Source organism: Mus musculus, chromosome 17 (genome assembly GCF_000001635.26).
Source record: "Mus musculus strain C57BL/6J chromosome 17, GRCm38.p6 C57BL/6J".
Taxonomy (NCBI): Eukaryota; Metazoa; Chordata; class Mammalia; order Rodentia; family Muridae; genus Mus; species Mus musculus.
Window position 1 is genome coordinate 66,554,138 of NC_000083.6, and position 12,850 is coordinate 66,566,987.

At 46.7% G+C, this 12,850-nt stretch overlaps 1 protein-coding gene across 1 annotated transcript in view; it reads right to left on the bottom strand.

Moving 5' to 3' along the window:
- Positions 1–386: 386 nt before the first annotated feature.
- Positions 387–12,850, bottom strand: part of Themis3 (thymocyte selection associated family member 3) — a 40,124-nt gene continuing 27,660 nt past the window's right edge. Inside the window, exons 3-4 of the mRNA NM_028998.2 lie at positions 5,410–5,883; positions 387–2,127 (exon numbers count right to left, since the gene is read on the bottom strand). Of these exons, the coding sequence (NP_083274.1) occupies positions 1,115–2,127; positions 5,410–5,883 (1,487 nt within the window). The 3' untranslated portion in view covers positions 387–1,114. The remainder of the gene's footprint in view (positions 2,128–5,409; positions 5,884–12,850) is intronic.

Below are 12,850 nucleotides of genomic sequence, written 5' to 3' on the forward strand. Positions count from 1 at the left end.
CAATTGATTAATTGGATGGGTAAGGAAAAGTTTTCCAGCTGTCTGCTTTGAGCAACTGGGAGGGGTGATGGTACCTTCTTTATAGAGGGGCAAGGAGGCAGACACAGTACTAATGTAGGTGCTGGAAATCAAAGTGTGCACTCTACTATTCACCCAAGAGATTTATTTGAGTGTGTACTACGTGCCAGGCCCTCTTACAAAGGAAGTGGGGGGAGGTGGTTCCAAACCTGGGACCATATGGACAATCACGTTTGATGATAAACATACATCCCTGCTGAATAAATAGAATTTTACTTTCATTGAAAGAAGAGTGCTATGGCCATGCACGGTGTCAGAGCCCCACTTCCCATGCATAGCGAGGAAAAAAGTCGGTCTCCCAGGAAAGCTGGGATGGTCTTTATTTATTTATTTTATGCGTATGAGTACACTGTAGATTCAGACACACACACAAGAAGAGGGCGTCGGAGCCCATTACAGATGGTTGTGAGCCACCATTTTGTTGCTGGGAATTGAACTCAGGACCTCTGGAAGAGCAATCCCAGCCATCTCTCCAGCCCAGCCGCAATGCTTTTAATAGGAGTCCCACAAAGGCTCGTGTGTTAAAGGCTTGGTCTCCAGCATGCAGTACTTTTGGGAGATAATGGAGACTATGCTTTTGGGAGCCACTAATAAATAGGTGGCGCCTTGATGAAGGGAGTTATGTTCCTGGGGGCTTATAGAAAGGGACATGGGAACCTTTCCGCTTCCCACCCACCAATCATGAGGTGGGCAGCTTTGATCCACTGCATGTTCCCACTGTGATGGCAGTGGGGCCAGGTGGTCATGAACTCAAATCTCTGAAACTCTGAGCCCAAAGGAACCTTCCCTTCCGCACCACTCCCCCACCCCCATGAGCTGATTATCCAAGCATTATGTCACAGTAACAGAATGATAACACAACGTATAGCAAACATACAGGGGTGATGGAAATCACGTCTCAACACCTGCGATTTCCTCTGGGCTCCCACCTCTGGGGGCTCCTTTTCGGCTCTAGAGAACTCCAGATACTCAGTTCCTGAGCGTGCTAGTGATCCTGTATACAAAGCAAGGGATAGTAGTCATATTTTCTTTTTTTTTAGAACAAACTTCTGGGCTTTGGAACAGGTGGTGGTGGACGGCGAATAACCAAGCAATTACTAAAGGCCAGAGACTCCTTAGTGACCTCCTGGATGCTCTGGAGAGGCCTGCATCTCTCTTTCCTGACATCAGCTATCCACGAACGCTCTTCTACCACTAACACCTCACAGCTTATCTTCTCAATCGGGATTTCAAATGTGGTTTCTGGCCACTCCCTGTACATGTCTGCTGAGGAGATTATGTCCTCCAGTGTTGGTTCATCTTTGGCTATGAGGCATTGTTCAATGATGACATTTTCAATTCTCAGTTCCTTAGTTCCATATAGAGGGTCTACAGTCATGGAGGGATCTGGGCTGGTCACTCTGACGTGGCACGGCAGTCTTGTGACTTGGCATAGCTCCTGCAGGGTCCCTGGCCTAGCGCCGTCAAACAGCTCCAGGAACTTACCTACGGCAAACAAGGGCAGTTTGACGTGGGCTTTAGTGGCAATGTTCAGGCACTTGAGCACTTCCACCCTGTGCAGCTCACCGTGAATCTCGGCGGAAACCACACTCTTCTTCAGGGCCAGGAAGCACTCGTTGGCTCTGAAAGATGCAAACGATCCCAGGTAGGAGGTGTAGTCCTGGGAGGCCTGGAAGCAGAGCTCTCCATGCTTCATGGCAGCAGCAACATCAGAGACAGCATAAAAATAACGACCTCTCCTAAGCACCAGGCCCTGATAGGTGTATGGGACGAGAAAACACTTCCCTTTCTTTCCTTGGGAAATCTCAGAGGCAACGAATTTTTTCACCTCTTCAGTCTTGAGGATGGTTAAGAGCTGCCCACGTTTCAGAGGCTTTGGGTACTCCTTGCTCTCCGACTGGACCACATTCATTATTTTAACTCTCACTGGGAACTTGCTTTCTTCCATGCTGTATATTTGTCTCATCGTTGTCCTGGGCTTACGATCGAGGCGGGCAATCTCAGTAACACTGATATCCAGATCGGAGGGGATGCTAACCCGGGTCTCACCTGGGAAAGTCAAAAGGGAGACAGCGTGAGGCTTTTGAGAAAGGTGGTGAGTCTGGAAGGAACTGCTGCTGCTAGCTTCATGTGGTGGTTCATGCGTCTACACTTTACAATCCTCTTTTTATGGGCTGTAACGTGTCACCTGATAGATTTGCATGGGATGTTAAGGTGAATCCAGTGGCAAGATGGCTCAAGGCCTCCATTGCTGTGTGATCTGTCAATGTGTCTGATCCTGGCTGTAAATGGAATAGTGAAGTTGCTTTCTTTATAGAGGACACAAGGGGTCCTTCTTGAAAGAATGGACACAACTGAGTGTGCTGTAGCTCCCACGCCCACTGTCCACACCCCAGGCAGCCAGGGAAGCTCTCAATGTCTTTGCCTGGGGTTAAGACGTGGAGCTCTAGCTCTTGGAAGAATCAAGTGCCCCCAGAATAGGACATTTGAGAAGAATTTAGCACAGGATTGACAAAAGAATCTACACTCTTCTTCAGAGCCAGGGAGCACTCATTAGCTGTGAAAGATGCAAAAGGAATCTCTGGGCAGAAGATGGGAGACAGCCCCAGAAAACAGTTACCCTCCCTTGTGCAATCAGCAGAACCCAGGCCAGCCTGGTGGAAGCAGAGGGCAGCCGTGTGGTTGGAATTCCTCTTCTGCCTTCATATTCCTAAATTCTCTTAGAACTTCCATTTCTTGGTTAGCTATTCAGTGAAGTAAGGAAAGTGGGTTGATATCATCTTCACAGGCCAGCCTCAGTCTCTGGGACTGGATGAAGAGGGAACAAAGTAGTGGTCCCTAGAGAGGGATGGGGGATGCGATTTGCTTGGGGCCATCTAGGAAGGTTTAGGCATATATGTTTCTGCATGACTGTATTACAAACGAATGAGTAGAAGCCTATCAAAATGTGGCTGTGGCCTTGAACTCAGCATCCTCCTGCCTCAGTCTCCCAAGGGTTGGGATCACAAACTTACAGAGATTTCTTTTGCTTAAATTAAAAAAAAATATTTACTTTATTTTTACTTAGATGTACAAATATTTTGGCTGCAGGTATAAGTTGGCCCCATGTGTGGAGACCAGAAGAGGACTAGAGTTACCGACCATTGTGCGCCGCCTTGTGGGTGCTGAGAATGGAACGAACCCTGGTCCTCAGCGAGAGCAGCAAGTGGTAGCGTTATGGGGATCTCCATGTATTCTTTTAAATTTCAGAAATTCCAAATGGAAGGTGGCATTGGACAGGCAATGAAGAGAGCCGACATTTGCACGACCCAAGGAGCAAGCATCTGTCTCTCATTTCTCAGCACCCCCCCCCACCCGTGTCCTTTAAAAATTAAAATGTGACCAGAAAGTTTAATTATGTATGTCCTTTTTTTTATTATTATTTTAAAATCACTGCCAATTTACTGGTCTGCCAATTTGTTTTGAAGATGAAATACATTTATTGCTATTCTAAAGTGAGTATAAATAAACGTGTTTTCAACTTCTCAGCTGATTTCTAATATAGCCACTGTGACTGATTTAGAATGACTTATTTACTTTTATTCATGTTTGTGTGTATGTGTGCATATATGTGTATATATGTCATATGTGTGCATGGCCCCACAGAAGTCATCTCTCCAACCCCTCAGCCCCCTTTCAGTGCTAGGGATTAGACCTAGGGCTTCACCCAATGCTAAGCACGTGCTCTACCACTAAGGCCCAGCCCCAGTCTTGCCTCATTATTTTTAGCAATAAGCACTATTCACTCATTTCAGTAGACGCCAAATGCTATAAGCCTCAGAAGGCAGAGTGAGACAAGGGGAGAAGCTGCTCACCAGGAGAAGATTGGGAAGAGGACTGAATCTCAGAGGATCAGGTCAGAGAGCTGCCTCTACAGTCAGCCTCAGAACTGCACACAGGTGAGTGACCCTCCTTACCCTGGTCCCCTCGGGGCTTCGATGCTAGACCAACTCCTTCTATCATACACACAGCTGTTGTCGTCTCGTTACTCAAAAGACCGAGAGGATTGAGAATAAAAAAACAGACATGCGCTATGGAGACAGTGTGGCATGAGGGTTTGAGGAACATGTCACCGTCCTTCTAAATATAGCTGATAAAGCTGTGGTGCAACAAATCAAAGCAAGGTTTCTATTGGAAAACCAACAATGGAGACCAGGAACCCTCGTGCTTGTCCATGGAGATAATTAGTCTTTTATAGAAACTGCCTACTTAAAGGGATCTTCCAGTGAGTGAAAATTTAAGGCTACTGTAAATTCATGCTTAATAGAATGCGGCATTTTCTGCAAAGGATGATAAAGTGACGGGGTCCGTGAGAATATGGAAGAGTGCGCTAGAGTCTGGCTTTCACGTGGACCATAAACAACCCTGTAAAACTAATGGGTAGTGAGGGACTAGCTTTTATGATGACATAAGAAAATACATCAATAATAAATTTTCTCAAAGGAGAGACTTCTTTTTTCATCCTCTCACAAACCCACCTGGCTGTCACCACGGTATGGATATTTATTAAGGGAGTTAAATTAAAGCGTCTTAGGTCTACCAGGAATGTGTTTAAATATATATGACGATAAGAATGCAATGATGGCCGACGGGATGGAGCGGATATGTAACTCAAAGCATAAATCACCTCGGGGGTGGGGTTGGGGGGAGTACGTCTATAGCATCTAATAGTTCTTCATAAATCAAGGGGTGAGGCCAGTGAGGTGAGACCTAGCCAGTTTCTGAAAATGAGATCTTTGCAGCTGTCTCCGGGGTTCCTCACCCCACCAATCTACAGATCCATGGGCCTTGGCAAGTTGCTGGCCCAACCTGGAGCCACTGCTCTTTATTCCACCACTTGCCCTTGAAGCAAATACCCTTCCATGCCTGTAGGGGGCAGTGTCCTTGCTTTCATTGTCTCTGGCATAGGTGCTTGAACATGATCCGAGCCTGTCCTGCAAGATCCCCTGTTCTAAAAATATGGTCCTTAGAGGGGCGATTTTAAGTAAGACATGGTGGGATCAAGGCAGTTCTAGTAGCACACTGGCTAGTTCTTTTCTCAAGAGGACAGCAATACTGCCTCCCTGCTATGGCTTCCTGTCTTACCACGTGATCTTTCTCTAGTGCAAAAAACCCTGACTCGATTCCACTACAATGAAGTTCCGTCCAAGCTGGTGCCGCGTCCTTTCACTCTCCAGAGCTGGTTTATAAAACCTCATTTTTTGAAAATAAGCATCCCTGCTTCAAGGATTTTTGTTCTAGGACCCGAAAACAGACTAACACATGCTCCAAAGTAATTTTTGCCTTACTTACCTAGCAGATTTGCCGTCACTGAGAAACAGGGATACAAAACTAAATGTCCACGAAAGTGCTCTGGAACCAGGGGGCCAAGGAGCTTCGGGTGATGTCTTGCTTGCACTCTAACCGTGCGTTTCCTCCCTGCAAGCATCTTCCACCTCACGATGGTGTCAATGGAGTAGAACCTGTCGTCCTGGCACTCCAGGAAGTGGCCCCTGCAGTCCATGGGGAGGAGCACTGTCAGCGGTGGCTTCTTCCTCAGCACCTTGCATTGCAGCAGCCTCCTCCCCCGACTCTCTTGAAAGCCAATTAAGGACAGTGTTTCTCCTTTCCTGAGCTTCATGGGCAAATTGTCTGCGGAGATGGGGATTGAGTTCTGGAAGCGGGGAGGACTTCTAGGGGCCACAGGACTCTGGGGAAGTCGGACAGAACGGGTTAAATCAGCCACAGTTTCAAAAGAAACCGGGTCTGCCATCAGTTGGAAGTTTCCTGCAGAGAAAATAACAGAAAAGAGTTCTCAGGGTCTGTCATGAAGGAGAATAGTGGGACTGTGGTTCCAAAGACCATATCATTTGGAAGTACAGCGATGGCTATTATTACCTTTTTTTTTTTTCTTTTTTCTTTCTTTCTTTCTTTTTTTTTTTTTTTTTTTTCGAGACATGGTTTCTCTGTATAGCCCTGGCTGTCCTGGAACTCACTTTGTAGACCAGGCTGGCCTTGAACTCAGAAATCCACCTGCCTCTGCCTCCCGAGTTCTGGGATTAAAGGCGTGCGCAACCACGCCCGGCTATTTTTACCCTTTTAACACAGCTCACTCACCGGCCGAATTCCACGGACACAGAGCCCCTTCCTGAGAACCAGCCCTTCTCCATCCTACAGACTTGGTTACAAATCAGGTGCTAGCATCTCTCCCATTTGAGAAGGCTGCTGAGCCTTGGGTCTCCTCTTCCCAAAGGGCACCACAGATATCCACCTGTGTTCAAACCACCTGGTATCTTCTTGTCCACACTCAGACCACACCTGTCTCTACCTCTGTTCACTGCAACATTGTCTCCCATCACTGTCCCTGCAGCCGGTCCCAGAAACACTCTCCTGGCAGTTTCTCTCGAACATGCTCCCATTCCCTCCTTTGCTTGTCTGGAATTCATTCAGCGCCTCCTGTAGGGAGCACTGTGCCCTCCTGAGCGCACTTCTCCTCACCCAACAGTTAGACCTTTCTGGACTTACTCAACTTTAACTCAACTTAACTTAAACTCAACTTGTTTAACTCAACTTAGGTTTAGCTCAAATTAATGAAGTGATTAGGCTTCCTGGTACTCACAGTGTTGGAATCCAGCACCCTCTGTCCCTGTCCTGTCTGAAGACTACACTGTTGACTGTCTTTCCAGAGAATGCCAGCACTTGCTGACTATGTGGCCATCTGCCTCAGCAGATCCCATAGGCATTGTATCCTGGATCCAGTCCCTACTTCTGTCTCTCTGTGTGAGTCTCTTTGTGTAGCCCTGACCTGCTTGCCTCTGCCTCCTGAGTGCTGGTGTTAAAGGCTGGTGATATTACTCCAGCCTTCTGACTTTCCCTTCTTAAAGCCACACTCATTACTATTTTTGCTTTCTAAAAGATTAAGCCATGAGCACACTTACTTCTTTGTGCTATTTCTTACTCCTCTATTCTTGACCCATTGTGTGCACACAAACCTTCCTGTCTATAAAGTTACCATTTCCCAGTGTTAGATCCCATCTTTTTCTATTGGGAATTCCCATGGATCAAAAAGTCTTTAGCTTATAAGAGCATGTTTTCATATACATCAAAGAATACCACTGAAGGAAACGAGGCACACGCTTGGCACATGCTCAGTAACATGTTCACAGTGGTTTGGGCATGTTCTGTGTGTCTATGTGGATCCACTGCACACAAACAATCCCCTAAGCTAATGACCCACCAGTCAAGAGTTGTCCATTTCCCAGGCCATAAAGACTAGTTCAGAGATGAGCACATGATCCAAAGAGACTTTGTCAGCATTCACTGGGACTTGGACAGTATAGTAAGAAAAGCTATGCAAGGATATATCTCATGACCACTCCCCCCAGCCACACAAAGGAAGTTACACACAATGCACAGGAATGGGGCCAGAAGGTAACAGGAAGTTTAAACCAAAACCAAGCCATTTAGAGAATGAGAGAGTGAGATGGGAGAGTGTTTTCCCTGTCAGTGCTGTTATAAGCCGGGTGGTTTATAATCACAGTACACGAGACTCTATTTCTAGCACCGAGGGCTGAGAAGTCTTAAATCAAGGTGCCAGTAGACTTACTGTCTAATGAGAGACTGCTTCCTGGTTCATAGGTGGTCATTTTTTCCTGATAACTTCACTTGAAAGGCAAGGATACTCTCTAGGCCTCTTTTATAAGGAAACAAATTACTGTCATCAGGACTCTGACTAAACACCTCCTAAAGGCACCACCTCCCATCACCTTGAAGGTTGGAGTTTCAGCATTTGAAGTGGGTGAGGCAATGAAGATTCAGGTCACAGTGGAGACAGGAAAAAAAAAACGATGAAAGAAAAGCCTGAAATGATTGAGAGATGGCATCGGGCTCTGGTTAAAAACCAGCTCTTCCCACCTCCGCATTGTGACCACTTGAACCTGTGATTTCCCTTTGTCTTTCTGTCATTTGGAACAGAAAGGACCCTGGAACCAGCAAGTGCTCAGATCTCAGTTCTGTCTGACATGTTAGCAGTGCCTCACAAAAACCCAGGAGCCGCAGCAACTGCTGTTTAACTCAAGCAAGAAGTGTGGTAGAAACAACCGAATGTTTAGAGAACTAACTCTAGGGAAATGATAAATTTCCTATCATGCTCTCAGGTGGTTTGTTCTCCTGTTTGGTTTCCATATGTAGGCTTTTTTCTTTGGATTTTAAAAATTATTTGATGTATGTATGTATGTATGTATGTATGTATGTATGTATGTATGTATTTTTGAAATAGCTTTTCACTGTGTAGTTCTGGCTGTCCTGGAACTCAATATGTAGACCAGGCTAGCCCCCAACTCACAGAGATCCACCTGCCTGACTGTGCAACTCAAACTGAAGGTATGTGCTGGGTTTCTCTGGTTTTATCGAAGCAAAAACTGATGCTTTTTCTACTAAATGCTCAGGCGACAAACAAAAAACAAACACAGAAGAAAAAACAAGCCCTCTCCCTCCAACAAAGACAAAATTTAAAAACCAAAAACCTAATAGATTGGACCTCAAAACTATGAAAATGTTTTCTGTATCAAAGAATTCTATCAGGAAAGTAGAGAGGCAAGCTGGGTGCAGTGGTGGATGCCTTTAGACCCAGCCAGGGAGCTCTCCCTGAGTTCAGGGCAGCCTGCTCTGTCTACACAGTGAGTTCCAGGACATTCAGGGATATGTACAGGGAGACCCTGTTTCAAACAAAACAGAAACAAAACAAAACAAAACAAAAACAAAACAAAAAACAAAAATAAAATAAAAATACAATCTACAGAATGGGTTGAGAATGTCTAACCATTCACTAAGGGGTCAATAATATATAAAGAACACCACAATCCAACATCAGTGAGGCCATCTGATTAGGAAAGAGTGAAAACGTGGGGACATACTGCTCCCCAGAGTGCACAGATGGCCAAAGCACCCTGAAGAAACAGACATTAGAAAATGCAGGTCAAAAGGGTGGAGTAATAACCACTGCATACCAGTTAGACTGGCTGGGAAAACCACAAATGGGGCTGGAGATGGGGCTCTGTTCTTCCAGAGGTCCTGAGTTCAATTCCTAGCAACCACCTGGTGGCTCATAACCATCTGTAATGGGATCTGATGCCCTCTTCTGGTGTGTCTGAAGACAGCTACAGCATACTCGTATACATGAAATAAATAAGTCTTAAAAAAAAAAGAAAAAGAAACACACACCACACAAACATACATACACACAGACCAAAGACACACTTATACACCTACCCACACACAGTGTACACATAGACACACAGACACACAGACACACACACACACACACACACACACCAAGAAGCACACAGAATGTACCAGTTGTTGGTGAGGATGGGGAGGGATTAATGCTTGTGTTGCTGATGAGAACAAAATGTAATATGGCCACCACCACTGGAAATCAACACAGTGTGGTTCCTCAGATGTTAAACAGTGACTCACCATGTAGTTAGTGATTCTATCTCTAGGTGTGGGAAGGAAGAACTCCAAACGAGACATTGTTTTAAAAATACATTATGCATTATTCAGAGCAGTCAAGACAGGAGAAGTCCAAGAGAGTCTCTTTCCAGAAGAATGGAGCAGGGAACTGGAGTCATAAAGACAGTGGGATGTGTTCCCAGATTGAAAAAAGCTAAAAAAAACAAAAACAAAAACCAACCAAGCAACAACAACAAAAAAACCCCCCAAAAAACCACCCCCCCAAAACCCCAAACCTTCTCTCCCAGATAACATTGTTTCTCAGAATGCATCTATAGAGCTGGTGGATTAGTGGTCGTGGAGGGCAGTGGCTGGGACGAGAGGTTAACAGTTAAGGGAAGAGGAGGACCTCAGGCTGCTAACCAAAATGGCCTGAAACTGATTGAAGGCAGTGATCCCACAGTTGGATTCTACACTGGAAACGAGAGCACCATACTATATGCAGAATGTGCTCTTGCAAAGCTGAAAAACAAACAAGGCAAAAAAACTACAGCAACTACCCGACTCCAGCCATGTTTCTGGAAATACTACTCAGAGGAAACCAGACACTGGGGGAGGGCGGGGAGCATGCTAGTCAGTCAGAGGAGGCTGGAGGTGAGGAAACTGTGTGACCTCCCAGCTCTCGAGGCCTTGTGCTTAGCCTGCTTTCCTCCTCCACACAGAGGCTGGCTGCCAGCTGTCTACATCCTGCTGAATACCCTTCAGCAGAGCGAGTGAGTGAGAGAGTGGAGAATGCAGTGGAAAACACTCTGAGCAGCAAGCAGTCCCTTCTGTCACTGAGCTGCCATCTGAGTCCTAGAAGCTGTTGGCTTGACATCGCTATCCTTGCTACCGGAAGGAGTTACTCAGCTCAGCGAGTGGGAAAAGCCCATCCACAGAACACACAGCATCGGATTCTGTCCACTCCAGAAAACTGGGGAGCTGCTGCTCTGTCCCCGCTACTTTGACCCTTCTGTGTGGTGAGGCAGGAATGGGGACCCTGCAGCCCCAGGTATTGCTGGGTGCCGGCACCCATTTCTCTTTCACTACCATTGGGGTGACGCCTAACCTTTAGCATCTAAAGGACCTTGTAAGGCTTCCCAGGCAGCAGAGAGCATTTATTAAGCACCCAATGAAGCCAGTCACCACCTGTCTTAGTTCGGGTTTTACGGCTGTGAAGAGATACCATCACCAAGGCAACTCTTATAAAGGACAGCATGTATTTGGGGGCTGGGTGACAGGTTCAGAGGTTCAGTGCATTATCATCACGGCAGGAAGCATGGCACTTGAAAGGCAGACATAGTGTTGCAGGAGCGGAGAGTTGTACATCGTGATCTTCAGGCAGCAGAAGGAGACTGTGTATCACACTAGGTGTAGCTTGAACATAGGAGACATTAAAACCCACCCCCACAGTGACATACTTCCTCCAATAAGGCCACACCCACTCCAACAAGGCCACACCTCCTAATAGTGCTATTCCTTATGGGTCAAGCATTCAAACACATGAGTCTGTGGGGGTCATACCCTCCAACCACTACAACACCGTAGTGTGATCTTTTGGTTTCCTTTAATCTGTATCAGCATGGTTTCAGCTGCTAGTCCTCTCTGCTGCAGGCAGGGACTATAAGGCCCCCAAGGCTAAGCAATGTGCTTGTCATCTTGGGTCACACATCACAGACTGAGCTGACATCCAGTTTGCTCTTTGCATTACACATTCCTTTTCCATGACAGCACATCAGCTACGTGGTCTTGGATGGTACAAGGAATTCTCTCGGAAAGCAGGGTGCCAAAGTTTGTGTCCATAAAACATCATTTGGCAGCAAGTGGCCAATGTAAAGATGTAAAGAACACTACCCTTGGCACTCCCCACTGCACAGCAAGCCTGTGATCAGGGAGGCAGAAGGTCAAGGAGAAAGGCAGAACCTCCAGTTGGTGGTCCAAGAGCCAGGGTCACACCTGACCAAGTTAGGAAGAGGTCAAGAGGGAGCCTCGAGCCTTGTCTCCAGGGTGAGCATCTCAGACAGCTCTAACTCACAGAGCAGTTGAAAAGGTATCTTAGGGTTTTACCACTGTGAACAGACACCATGACCAAGACAAGTCTCATAAAGGACATTTAATTGGGTCTGGCTTACAGGTCCAGAGGTTCAGTCCATCAAGGTGGAAGCATGGCTGCATTCTGGCAGGCATGATCCAGGAGGAGCTGAGAATTTTACGTCTTCATCTGAAGGTTGCTAGCAGAATACTGGCTCCCAGGCAGCTAGGGTGAGAGTTTTAAAGCCCATGCCCACAGTGACACACCTATACCAACAAGGCCACACCCCCTAGTAGTGCCACTCCCTGGGCCAAGCATATACAAACCATCACAGAAGGCGTGGATTGAGGCAGTGAGGGTCCATGGCGACCTTGCTTGCCCAGACTGGAGCACCTCAGCCCCGCTGGAGAGGGTGAGGCTACCTCCTCCCTTCCATTGGCTGTCCCAGCAGCCCCACAGTTATGTTGGTGGGGGAGTTTGCTAGCTGTCATTGTTCAAATGGCTCTTCCTTTCTTGGCTGATGGAGGTGGCTGGAGACTCAGCCACTGACTTGTGCTTGTGGTTGGGTCCCCAAGACTCCCTCACACCATGTTACTCATGGTCACTCAGAACTGTAGTGCCAGTACTGCACTATGAAAGCATCCTTCAGGCTGGTGTTCTGGATTTCTTCATGGAAGCAAAGGTGGATACTTTACAGAGATTCCCAGCCTCAGAACTTTGTGCACAGCTGACTTCCCGCCTCTGTCTGGGCAAAGCCTAAACTCCATGCAGTTAAGCCAGGTCCTGTGCATGGACCTTACATGATACAGAGGTTGATGGAAGGCCCAAGTATGGAGATGTGATGATGTTAACCTCCTGGAGACCAGCTTTCTGCATCTGTGTGGGCATGTGCTCCTGTTCCAAGGACCCTGAGTCCCTCCTTGATGGCTGGTCATGTCCTGAGGGGTGGGGACACTCTTTTAGTCCCTTGTCTATCCAAGTTCCATATACAGGGATTGGAACATAATGTTATTTCCTCTTGATATGTGCAGGGATTTGGTTCAAGGATACCCAAGATCTTTCTATAACGCGGTCGTATTAATTCTGTACACTGTACCATCTTCCTGGTATTTCAGACCAGCTCTGAAGGACCTGTTCCTGGTTTTCTGCTGCTTTTCAAGGATTATGACCAAGGGAAAGATTATGTGAGTTCTCCATACCAGCAATTGTTTTAGGGTGCTTTTGATCTGC